The 12,475-nt window shown below is 54.4% G+C and overlaps 3 protein-coding genes across 3 annotated transcripts; all 3 read right to left on the reverse strand.

The window, feature by feature from the left end:
* Positions 1-44: 44 nt before the first annotated feature.
* Positions 45-1,116, reverse strand: EsH8_IV_000147 (Ran GTPase-binding protein YRB1; the record flags this gene model as incomplete). Its single annotated transcript, XM_083265037.1, has 5 exons — positions 45-151; positions 204-332; positions 386-650; positions 726-887; positions 1,063-1,116. The coding sequence occupies 5 exons, from the start codon at positions 1,114-1,116 to the stop codon at positions 45-47; spliced, it is 717 nt and encodes a 238-aa protein (XP_083123932.1).
* A 1,199-nt stretch (positions 1,117-2,315) lies between these two features.
* EsH8_IV_000148 (uncharacterized protein) lies at positions 2,316-4,913 on the reverse strand (the record flags this gene model as incomplete). Its single annotated transcript, XM_083265038.1, has 1 exon — positions 2,316-4,913. One exon carries the CDS (start codon positions 4,911-4,913, stop codon positions 2,316-2,318), a length of 2,598 nt encoding a protein of 865 aa, XP_083123933.1.
* Positions 4,914-9,489: 4,576 nt separating this feature from the next.
* Positions 9,490-10,433, reverse strand: EsH8_IV_000149 (thioredoxin-like protein; the record flags this gene model as incomplete). Its single annotated transcript, XM_083265039.1, has 2 exons — positions 9,490-9,738; positions 9,798-10,433. 2 exons carry the CDS (start codon positions 10,431-10,433, stop codon positions 9,490-9,492), a joined length of 885 nt encoding a protein of 294 aa, XP_083123934.1.
* Positions 10,434-12,475: the final 2,042 nt, after the last annotated feature.

The following is a 12,475-nucleotide window of genomic DNA, read 5'->3' on the forward strand; positions in this document are numbered from 1 at the left end:
GGTCTTCCATCCTCATCTCATCGACATTGGGGGCGCTGGCAAATCTAAGACTCCTCAGCGGGGGCGGGGGCAGCATCACTCTCGGCAGCCTTGAAAAGCTCCTCGTTATCCTTCTGGGCCTTGAGGAAGCCATCCTTGAAGAGGTTGGCGTCTGCTTGTCGTTAGCTTACTCCAAAGATTTCGCAACGGCTCAAAAAACTTACTCTCAGAGTTGGCAAAGCGGATGGCCAGAGTGACAGCCTCGGCCTCACCCTCACTGACATCGGCGGCGGCGTTCCACACCCAGCTGCGGTCAGAGCCGACGTTGGGGGAGAGCTTCATCTCAGGGACGACTATGAAGATTAGCAAGTGTCGAAACACAGACTCAATCGCTAGATCCACATACTGTAGTGGTTGGCGCAGACCTTGAGGGTCTTGTCACGGCGCATGACCAGGCGGGTCTTGCCGTTCTCCTTGTGCTTCAGCAGACGGACATCGCCAGTGCCACGCTCCTTCCACTCAGTCGTCTCCTTGACGAACTTGAACAGCTTGGCGCGCATCTTGAAGAGCTGCTCCTCAGCCTCCTCGTTGGTTTGGGTCTCGACCTTCTCCGTCAGCTTGATGACGGGCTCGAAGTGGACATCTTCGGACTCGGGGGCTTCCTCATCGGCCTGCGAAACTAGGTTAGCATCTCAAAATACATGCGCAGTTGCTACGGCAAATTTAAACATGGGAGTAAGACGTACATCGCCATCCTTCTTCTCGGCGGCGGCAGCCTCGCGCTGAGCCTTGGCACTGCCGGAGTTGTCGCCACGGTCCTCGTCATCCTTCTTCTCCTTCTTGGCACCGCCTCCGAACATGGAGAAAACGGAGGAAGAAATCACGGGCTTCTCAGCCTCGCCGGTAGTCTGCGGACGGAAAGAGTTAGCCACCCAAACGTTCAAGTATATATCGTGAGTCGACGGTGCGGGCTAGGAGGAGGGTGTGCGCATCGCGAGGCACGGGGGGGGATGGGGTGAGCTTCGGGTCTCGTCGTGAGATTGGCGGGCGACAGCGCATGCGACAAAAAGGGGCGTCTCGTACCTCGGTGGGCTTGGTCTCCTCGACCTTGGGCTCGGTGGCTTCGGCAGCAGACATGTTGTTGGTTGCTTTGTGAGGAAAGTGGTATATAGCAAAGGGTGACGATGTTTGGATCTGCGGGTAGAAAAGCAAGAGGAAAAATCATTAGCTCATGAATCCTGCATTACCGCCTAAACTGCCCCTCATCGAGTCAAGAAGGGAGCATCGCCTGCTCGTCATCCAGACCAGCAGCTGGAGGACTGCAGGGGAGCAAGGCTAAAAAGCACAACACTTACCAGGGCTAGTAGCGGTATGTTCTGCAGTGCGTGAAAGGGGGGTGGAAAGGTGGGAAGCAAAAGATGAATTTGTTTCCTCAGTAAGGTGAAGTTGGGAGTGGGTTGGACAAAATGAGGAAAGACAGCCCCTCATTCAAAAGTCAACAACAAGAGGGGTGTCGGGCGGGCCAGGCCCTTGCACCTGCTGTTAGGTACCCAGGCAGGTGTCATGCTGTGTGGCCTGCAAGTATCCCCCAGGCCAAACTCCGAGAAGAGGTACTTGATACTCGTGCTGACCCTGTGGGGATTGACCTGAGCCAAAAGCCCAAGCTGGATTCGCGCGGCCAATCATCAAGCCCGCTGCCTTTGCCACCGGGGAGTCCCTGATTTGGAGTAGAGAATCTCTACGCTATCTTGGTCATCACCCGGCCCTATCCGCACTATTGAACAGAATAATTTACTGGATTGTTCATTATCGTCTCCAAACACAGGTGGGATTTTGGTCGCCCATTTTTCTTAGCCCTTCAAGTTATTTCACAGAAGTCTAATCCCTCGGTGAGCGTGCAACTTCTATGACGTACCCCAAGACTTGCCCAACTAGTCAGCCGACTCGGGATAAAGCTTGGACAACAGCACTCATCGCAAAAACTCAGGCACGGACAGTAGCTCACAGAAATTACAAGATTTCGTTGCAGAAGCCTGCTCGTATTCTATCGATCCTGTCTGTCCATTTCATGAAAACCGCCCGGTTGCCCTGAGGCGAAAGAGACACCGGATCCTTGTCGGCGCGCGCCTCGCCCGTCCTAATCGCATATGTAACCGATATTGGGGGGGAGGAGAGAAGAGGGGAAAGTGATGAATAGCTAAACAGTTGCGGTTGAATGAAGCAAATAAGACGAGACAGCCATTACAGAATAACCCACTCCGAAACTCCAGTCCAATCCGTATCCCGTCCTTATCCGTCCTTCCAGATATCTCGTTATGCACGTAAAGCAGAGAGAGCTAGCCTTGCTGCTTGCACTGCTGCGTCCATCGAGAGAAGCCCGTCTGGCATCTAGCTTCCAGACGCTCCTTCTTCCGACGAGCTCGCAACTCCTTCCGCTCCTTGTCCAGCCGCTGCTTGCTGGCTTCGGACGCCGCTGATCGCAGCTTTGCCATGTGCTTCTTTGCCTTTTCCAGGTAAGTACCATGTTCTTCCGTATTCTGAAAGACCTTCAGCACCAAGAGTCTTGATCCGATCTGAGCCTTCGTAACGAAAATGCCCACCTGGTCCCGCAGGTCCTGCACTTGGCGCGAACGTCGAATGTTCTGCCAGTTCTTGGACAGCGAAGCAGGGCTCCATGAGTCCTTCACAAGATTTGCGGTGCGTGCGGCCTCTGTGCTGATGCGGGTAGACAGTCCTCTCGCGTCCGCCATGACTGAGTCTTTCAAGCTTGCCAGGCTCATAGCTTGCCCTTCGGCTCGCTGTGCAGCGTTGCTTACAGCATCAAGGACATGGTCCGCAACCAACTTGCCATAGCCAAGGCATCGCTCGAGATTGGTTTTGCCGAGGTCAACGAGAAAGCTCTCGTTGATCTTGGGCTTCCGGGTTGTATTGACGGCGATGGTGACGAGTCCGAACGCCTCCGACTTGGGGATCTCAATGAGAATGCCCTCGTCAATCGAAGAGAACTTGGTCTTAACAGACCTCTCGCCTTTGAGGACATCAATGGTGATGGAGTCTTTGGCAAGCCAGGACGTCTTCGTGCCCGAAGGGATCTTGATGAGAATTTCATTGCGGCTGTACCTCTCCGCTGAACAGACATATGCCTTGTGAGATTCTGGAAACTTGTCGGCAAGGAAGTCTGCAAGCTCTGCAAAGGGGGCCACCGCTGTGTTGCTGGGAGATGTCTTCGCCTGGGGAACCCGAATCGTCGTTGTGGAAGTAAGGTTGATGGTGATAGTCGAAGTGGATACAGGTGCCGACGCCGTGGGGGCGACTGGTACCGACGAGTATGCGAGAGACGGCACGGTCGATAGAGCAGGGTTATGTGCGTCCGACATGTAGTAGTTGCAGAGCAGCGCCGCTGCGAGGACGCTGAAACCCAGAAGGATGGTTTGGGCAAAACTCCATAGGTCACCATCCTCCGTTGCTTCAACAACGCACTGCCAAATGTTGCGGAACATCTTCATCGACCGACTACAGAACTCGGAGTTGTCTGTTTTCTTGGGCTCGTCTACTGCTTCGTAGAGGCCAGTGAGGTATGCCAGGTTACGGTTCATCTGCCGGGCATCGATATTCAGGAAGGACGTAAGGTCGATCGGCAGCCTCACGGATGGCACGGCACGGTCAGAGGATTCCACGCACAAATGTATGGCGTGCGGGTTGACCATGCTGTTCCAGCTGCCCGTTGGCTGGTGGAAGGTCTCCGCGTTGGAGATGAAGATACAAGGAACAGCGTGGCGTTGCATGAACTGCCAGGCAGCGTCGCGGGTCTTTCGGGCAGTCTCGTCGTCGTTCTCGGTGACGTAAAAGATGGCAACATGAGGCAGGTGCCACGCCGGCTCAATAGTAGAGCCGCTGGGGGCAAACGCTGACTGATAGGTCCGGTCACTGTCAATGGTGATAGAATAGACAGTTTCGCCCGGGAAGCGCTCCCCCTGGTAGACTATCTCCTTGGCTGCCGTGCAGTTCTCAACCTTGATTTGGTATTGCGACGTTTTCATGAGCTCGACCTCGGGGACCTTGGCGGAACCGAATGACGAGATGGGGACGACGTTGTAGATGCCGTCGTCTTCACTGATGCCGTATTGATCTGCCGAGGCGGACGCTGTGAAGGCCGATGAGATCTTATAAATAATGTCGTGCCGAGCGGCATGGCTGCCAGTGTATATGATACGTAGCGGTTCTTTGGTAGCCAGAAACTGGGGGGCCATGGTTTGACGAACCGCGGCAATAAGACGCTTGGTCTGGTCAGGGAAGTCCAGAGTATAGGCGATAGAGGCCGATTGCTTCTCGGTGAAGCTGTGGATCGTATGCTTTACCGATACTTGCTTGAAGTAAATCGGGCCTTGTGTTTCCTCGAACTCGATGGACTGGACCAACGGGGTGTGTTGATTTGATATATCGGCGGGGCCGTCGACGCCAAGTGGCGGCGTAGCAACGCGAGAAGACGGGCTGAGGAGGCTCTGCTCGGCGTATTGAATAGATGACGCCCGAGATCTATCCTCGGCTGCATTCTCCTCATCGTCCGAGTCTGAATCGGAATGGTTGGCCATGTCTTCTGTATGCTCGGTACCGGCAAGGCTGTGTACGTCGTCAGGTCGGGCGTAGTCGAAAGAGCTTAGAGACTCGGCCTCGGTGGCACGGCCATCCTGGCTCTCGTCATCGGTATTGATGAATTCATAGGTCGACTCGGCCAGCGGACCGACATCGTCGGGGGCACCTGTGGGGTTCATGATGTCGGGCTCGCTGGAGGAGATCCAGCTCGCAAGTTGGCGGTTGCCTTGTGGGCGGGGAAAGCGTAGGGTCAGCTCCGAGGACGACAGAGTCGTTGAGCTGGTGGGATCGGTGTCTGCGTCGACGGCTCGGGTGGGATCGCCGTTATACTGCTCTTCCATAACGAGATAACAAGGGTCAGTCTTTATGTTATCCCGTCATACCTCGAAGAGTCGGGAAGCTGGAAGAAACGAGAGGGGTTGAAGGTCGGCGACGATGAGTGGTGGAAGTGGTAGAAGGCAGTGGTGTAGGATGGAGGGGTAAAGCGGGAGATGGAACAGGTGACGCGCTGACACAGCAGGCAGGCTCAAGAGACGCAGACGGGTGAGTTTCTGGGCAAACGACCTGGGTTTGAAAAGCTGAATATGGTGAGGCAAAGGACAGGGGATGCAGAGGAGAAAGAGGATCAACTAACTCTGGCGGAGCCTTGGGAAGGTGCGAAGGAATGGTTGAGGTGAAGTGAGGGTAGGTAGGTAGGTGACGGGACGTCGTCAAAGGCTAATTCCTCGGTGGCCGGTCGTCGGTGTCGGCGGCAGGTGTTGCCTGTGCCTGCCTCCTGCTTGCCAGCCTAGGTGTCCCACCTTACCGAGAATCTGAGGAGGGGCGAACTGCGTTCTGCGTGCTGCGTGCTGCCTTACGGGACCAGGGCGCGCGGGGTGGGGAAGTGGTAAGGGCCGTGGGAAGGCAAGTAAGGGGACGAGATGGGATGAAATGGCGGCGGTCGCTTTATCGGAGGTGACGGTGACTTTGAGACGTCACGCGGCTGCCGCTATCAGGAGGTTGCGACAGAGATAAGAGACAAGGTACATGATACTAACTGGTTGGCGTTGCTCACGTTTGGCCTAGCCGTCAAAGCGCGGTGCGGCGGGGGAGTCTTCTGGACGGTGAGGGATTGATTGTGCGGGCTTGCAGAAGGGCAGTCAAGTCAGTCCTGTTTGGCGAAAGACGGGTGGGAAGGGCTGGATGGAGAGGAGAAAAGTGGTGGATGAAGCTGACAGTTTGTATGCATGGGAATCGGGTCGAAAGATGGATGGATGGATGGACGGTGCGGAGAGAGACAGACATCTGGGCGCACCATCAAAGACACAAAGCCAACCAACCGTAAGGCGAAGACGAGGCAGGGTACGCAGGCAGTCATACCAGGGAAGGCGCCATGGCGCGGTTGGGCAGGTACCACCACAACCACATTGCAGGCGCATCCGACCGAGGTGAGAGAATAAATCGCCCTCAGCTCAGCGTCCCTGTCTGAGCTTGGCTGGCCTCTTGGTGAGCTAGAGGAGTGTGCACTTCTTGCCAGCTGCCTGCCCATGTGGTTTTTAGGGGAGGGGTGGTGGGGGCGGGGTCAGGTCCATCAGGATAAGGTGAAGACGAAAAAGATGGCGCCCATTTCACCTTGACGGACACATTGCACTTGGTAGTAAAGCTGCATCGCTGCGTCGCTCGGGAAAGCTCGCGTTGAAATGGAATGTCACTGACAAATGGGCCGCCCACTTTGCTTGCAGCTCGCACAGGATATCCGCATCATTGCACCTCTTATCGATAACAAACAGGGGCCATTTGGGAGGGGAAATTGATGGCAGCTGCAACTTGCACCGCACCGTTGCGACCTGGCATGGTGGGGTTATCCACCACCATCACCCCGCCTGGAACCGCTGTTGGCACTAACCCAACCCAACTGGTATCGTGACGGAGGGGGGTCCGCACCTCTCCCAACATCACATCTTGGCTTGGGGGACTCTCCTGCTCGCCATGCCATGCCATGCTCTCCCTCTCTCCCTCCCTCTCTCTCTCTCTCTCCTTTCCTCGTTCTTTCCCCATGTCTTCTCTCTATCTTCGTGCCTCTTCTCTCCATCCTCCCGTAGCCCGACTGACCTTTCTTCCAGAGACTTATTCAGCACTTTGCTTTCTTCTTGTTACCGCCCAGACCAACCTTGCTATACATCCAAGCTGCCGTCTCAGGCCCGAAGTTTCGAGTCATCCCCTCGCAGACTGCGGCAAGGTGCCAACCTAAAGTTCAGGCCATCCAATGTAGACAGGTCAAGTCACTTTCGGCCCGCCTGAGATAGGCCAAACAGGTCGCCACGTAGCACGGCAGCCTCGTTGCAAATGTAAGACTGCACTAAACAGGCCACACCGGCCAGGGACGAGGCTCCAGGCTGGACTTTGGCTATGGGATTCCAGGAGTGTCCCGACTGTTTCGCGTCCTGCCGTCTTTTGTCTCTTATCGAGGTCACATGGGGTCTTCGGACGAGGAACCCCGTTTCTAGCTCAAGAGCATGGCTCCATAGCTACTGGCGCGGATTAGGCGTGTGGCTTGGCTTGTAATCACATGTGGCGGTGCACCTTCCAGTCTATTAAAAGTGGGACATCGAACCTCACCCAACCCACGTCTTCTCACCCTCAATTACGTATGCATAATACACGGAAGTTCGACTGTCTACCCATTACAATTTCAACGTACGACCATCCTACTACCGTATAATCTGATATCTTCCATGGCACCCGGGTCACTCAGAACCATGTGTTGTCAACACCGTTCATCTCAGAGGTACTTAAATTACAGCAGCTGCCTATGATTCACGCTCCTACGGACTAGCGGCGCGCAACTCGTGCAGACCACGCATACTTGAAAATGATCCTATCGCATCTCTCCTCAGATCATGCTTCAACCAGAATTCGTGTACTTCCTCCACTATTAATGCCCTAAATTTAGCACATCTTGAAGGTCATATTTCATTCTCGATCATGAAGCCTTATTTCACCTCTACTATGGTCCCTCGGGATGCGCCAGCGCATTATCTCGACCACGATTCCTCCAAATCTGCTACGAACAGATCAATGCAATAAACAGAAGCCCCTGGAAAACACTCGTATTTAAATGAGGAACGTCTGTTGGAGATCCATACATTTAAACCTCCCGGAAGGCAGTGCGGCAATGATCAGAAACGTAATCTTACTAAACGCACTAAGAGATTCTATATTCACAGCGTGGGCATTCAGCTCAGATCCCCTACTTAGATAGTCGCGGTATCTTCCGGTGCCCCCGACCCCCCGAATAAGTGCCAGGTGCCGAACTCCCCCTCTTACGCTGCCAGCCGAAAGAATAAACGTCCTGGGCCCGGATGCCGCCGTTGCCTGCTCCATCTTACCTGACGGATGGCGAGCTCAGACTTGTGTGGCAAGACGAGCGCGGATGGGTGGTGGCCGAGGTTCATGTCTGAGGTAGATGAGAATGTGTCGTCCCCTTTGCATTGGGCTGAAACGACTTGGTAGTACATTTCACCAGTGAGTCATGAGTGCCAGAGAGCCCGCCTTGGATTGCTAAGTGGAGAGGAGCAAAGGGGATAGAGGTTTACCAGAACCCATGTGGCGATGTCCCTCTTTGCGATTTTACTGTTCGCCCAGCAGAACAGGGAAGTAAAGATCCACCCCTCGCTCCAAATCTCGCTGAGTGGGTGGACAAGGGCGAAATTTGCCGTGATCTAGGACCCTGGCGTTGCTCCGTAGTAAAGGGCCCGAAGTCGCTAGGACAGACAGAAACGGCCCGTGGATGGGGAGCGGAACCCAAGATCGAAATGTTGAAGTCAGACGGGATCTGCAGAAAGAAAAATGGTCCTCCCTAGCCGGAACGTTAGCCGAAATCTTATTCCCCGGGTTTGTGTCATTTTGGAAAATTCGAATCGGAAAGGGGGGAACATGTAATCTTGCCTCGATGCCTGCCTGGGACACTCTGACCCCCGGCTCTGGAGATCACACAGGCTAGTTCCAATCTTAGCCCCCCGCCCTCCCCCAGAGTCTCACTTGGGGGTGGTCTTGAAGATTCAAGATCGTTCATACCGGTACAATGCATATTCGGCGTGTTCCTTGACCTTGTTCCCTGTCCCTGCCCCGGTTCTGTCTGGTCTCCTTTTTTCTTCTTCCTTTGTCCTCACCAGTCGGCAGCCCTGTCTGGCTTTCGTAATGGTCTTTGCATGACAATTATACTTTGGAAATGCTGCTTTCCAGAGTTCATGATAGAGCCAGGAGGTTTCCCCCCTTCTTTTTCCTTTTTCTTTTTATACAAGTAAAAAAGCACTATTGTGTTACTGGAATGAGATATAGTGGTTAGAGTCGGTCGATGAATAAGCAAATAGTAGCTTTCACTACCTTCTCACACAGTTGGCAACAGTCTCCCAGTATACAGTCACAATAGTACACCCGGGCTGTGATATCATGTAATGAAAATCGCGGTGGGCGAGTTTGATATTCTACAGAGCATTGCTCCTCCCCCTCTCAATGGAAAACAAAAAGAAGCAATCCAAATGTACATTTCACACTGATGCCATGCCCCCAGATCTTGGTATCATTATCTTCCAGATCCCGATTCCAACCGATCCAAATCCCTCCCCGCCCCTTGCCAAAAGCGATTCCAGTGCGAGGCACCGCCATATCCGACATAGACATCCTCCCGTCATTATTAAAATATCAAGGGTTTTGTCCTGTCATGAAGACGACGAGAACATCCCATAGAAACTCCGTTTCCGCACCAAAAAGACCAAGTAGTAGAGAAGGCCGCCCGAAATAGCAATGCAATGAAGCAATAAAGAGGACCGTTATGCTCGCGATGTATGGCGCGCTGCAAAATGGGGGGTATCGTAAAAGAAGAGATGAGGTTGTTGTTGTTGTTTTTTGTCTTGGGTTGTTTTTCATGTTGATGTGTCATAGAATGTCGTGCTGGTGGAAAAGACGTGCCAGCGTGTCAGTGCCAAACATCTCATCGTCAGGGATCATTTCAATAATGCCCGTCAGGTTGGCAAACATATCGCCCTGATTGCGGTATGCCAGGATGGCCGGCACGGCAGCGTTATCAAACTCAATGTCAAGGTAGTGTACCTTGACAAAATGCACCGTCGCATGCTTCGATACGAGCGGCATCATGGCATGTTCTATTGTCGAGGACACATCACACTGTAGGTATACTATTAATGTCCGATCTTGTACAAACTGAAGGTACGAAAGGAGCTCACCTCGGGGTCATAGACATATACGACGACAACTGTGTCCCGCGCAACCTTCTCAATGGCGTCGAGGTAGCCCAAGGCGTCGACTGCATCTAGGCGTCCGTAGATGCGAACACTGGGACTTGTTCTCCGGTTCCTGATGACTTTGCTGGACTCGCTCTCGAGTTCTCTCCGGCGGCTCTCGCGCCATTGTTGCATAAAACTGTCATCATCTGCCGAGTCACTGGCATTGCCCTCGTCTGATTCGCTCTCGCTCTTGTGCGCCGGAGGGGCTTGGGAGTTGAGGCCATCCAGGCCGAAAATGGAGCGGCGGACCGTGGTGCGCGCGCGGCTCATGAAGGAGGATTTGCGAGCGTTCTCATAGTTGCGGGCATCGGCGATGACGCCCTTGACACCGGTGGTACGGCCGGCGTCGAAGCTGGCGGGGGGCAGCTTCAAGTCCGAGCCGGTGTGGCCGAGAGATGGGATGCGCATGGCGGAGTCGATTTGGGAGTTGCGGTAGATATCTTCCTCGTCAAGGTCAAGACTGTCTTGCTCGCGACTTTCGTAGTCACGGTCTTCGGGGTGGACTCTGCTAGTGTCACGAGAGTTTGCTGCTAGCAAAGCGTTGAATTCTTCCTGGGCTGGAGTAGGGTTCGACATCGTGGGCTGTGACTGGCGCGGCCGGGGAGGGGAGCTGGGTTTATGTATGGGATGACGGACGGACGAGTGGGCGGGCGGACGTGTATGTGTGTGTGTGTGTGTGCGTGTGGTGGTCAGAGAGACGTAGTAGGGGGGGTAGTTGAGAAGGAGTAAACAAGCAGGATGTAAAGTGCCAATCGTGCGACCTTGGAGCTTGGAAGGGTGTGCCCGGTTGTCTGCCAGGGCGGTCGGGAGAGGCGAGCAAGTCAGAGCAAGGATAGGTGAGGTACCTTGGCAGATGGTGGGAGGGGGAAAGAACGGACGGTTGTAGGCGAGACAGAGAGTCTGGGAGATGGATCGGTAGGACGATGGATGACCCTTCGATGGATTTTCTCGAAGCAGTGGAGACACGACTGGGGGTTACGATGCGGTGAAAAAACCGGACTCGAGCGGTGCAGCGGGCAGAACAGGCTGGCGCGATGCGTGAGTGGTGCGAGGAGAGCTTTAGAGGGGGGCCCGAGGGTTCGAGGATCGAGGGTCGAGGGCGAAGCCCCTGGGGTGCGTCAGGCCGTTTCAGAAGGGGTGGAGGCGCGTGGTCGCGAACAGGGAAGAATGGCACAGTGAGAGGCAAGCGTGTGGATGAAATCGGTGCAAAAGTGGCGACGGGTGAGATCTGGTCGCGGAAGGCCATCTATATCCGTGGTGCTAAGGCGAGCATGTCTGGGGCGGGTGGTCGTTTGCGGGCGCAATAAAGCTGCTGGAACGGCAAGACCGGAGAGTCTCTTGGCCTTGCTTCCCACTTGGGCGTCAAGTCCCGATATACCTGGTATGCACTACCATTTACATGGTCACAATCAAGACACGAATGCCGGAGAATACGGCTCCTGACGTCGGGGGTGAAAAGAGTAAGTATTCGTAGGAGAAGGAGAGGAGGAAAGGGTCGGGGGTGGGAACGAACTGGCAACAGGAACGTATCGGTCAGCCAGGGCAGGGAACGGCCGGTGACGACAGTGTTTTTTCCCTTCCCTCTTTCTCTTTTTAGCATGGGGGGTTTTATTCCTTCTTTTCCTGGTGGTAGATGACGCTCACACGCCCAACCATCCAAATCATTGAGACCCCACGAAGCTTCTGCTGCAGACTCTACTCTACTGCTCTACCCGCCGAGGCTTCCACAGAGCAGATGTTGCGTAGAGAAGACTTGATAAGAGCAATAGCACTGCAGTAGCTCGCCGCCGCACCACACCCTCTTGCTCTCTTCCGCCCGCGTGGCTCTGCCGGGATCTCAGTGCTTGTCAGGGGCCGCCTGGTCTGGGGCCAAGCGACCCCTTTCTTCTTCCATTTCTTCTCTTTTTAGTCTTCGTCTTCCATTTGTGTCCGAATTTACCCAATCAATGCAAGCCAATACAGGGGGGGGGCAGTCCGGGACCTTGCAGACGGGATGCATGCTGCAGATTGATGATGACCTGCTTGGACAAGTCTCCTGAAGCTCTTCTGGGTTTTATTTTTTTTTCGTTTTTTTCTCATGCGAAGAGAAAACACGGGCCTGGAGCCATGCCAAGATACGTAAGCTCGCGAGACCACAACAAACACCACCACTTCTCGTATTTGTCTGTGTGTTGGACTTTGGTCTGATGTTCGTACACCTTGGACCAACCGGAAAGAGGGAGGCGCCTCGATTGACTTCCCATTCTGATCCTGCCTTCGGTTGGCGGCTGCCGAGTGTCCGTGAGCAGATACCCGACCTGGCGGTACACCAATCTCTCTCATTTCCTTACCTGAAGCAGCTCAAATTACCCTTACTATATACACGCGTGTTTGCATTTCTGGCCATCCTGCCTCAGGCACATGACCTATTGCCATTAGTACGCGGCGCTTTGCCCTGATCCGCGTCCAACCAGGCCATTGCGGGAGGACCCTGCAACACCGATGGAGCTACAATTGGTAACACCAACAACGGAAGAGGCTGTGAAAGTCGAGCAACGGTGGCCCTTGCAGTCTTGCTTTGCTGGCTCTTCCACTGAAATCCGTATCATCGTGCCCGGATCCCGGGTATTGCTATGCAC

The sequence above is a fragment of the Colletotrichum jinshuiense genome, chromosome 4 (genome assembly GCF_051148585.1).
Source record: "Colletotrichum jinshuiense chromosome 4, complete sequence".
Lineage (NCBI taxonomy): Eukaryota > Fungi > Ascomycota > Sordariomycetes > Glomerellales > Glomerellaceae > Colletotrichum > Colletotrichum jinshuiense.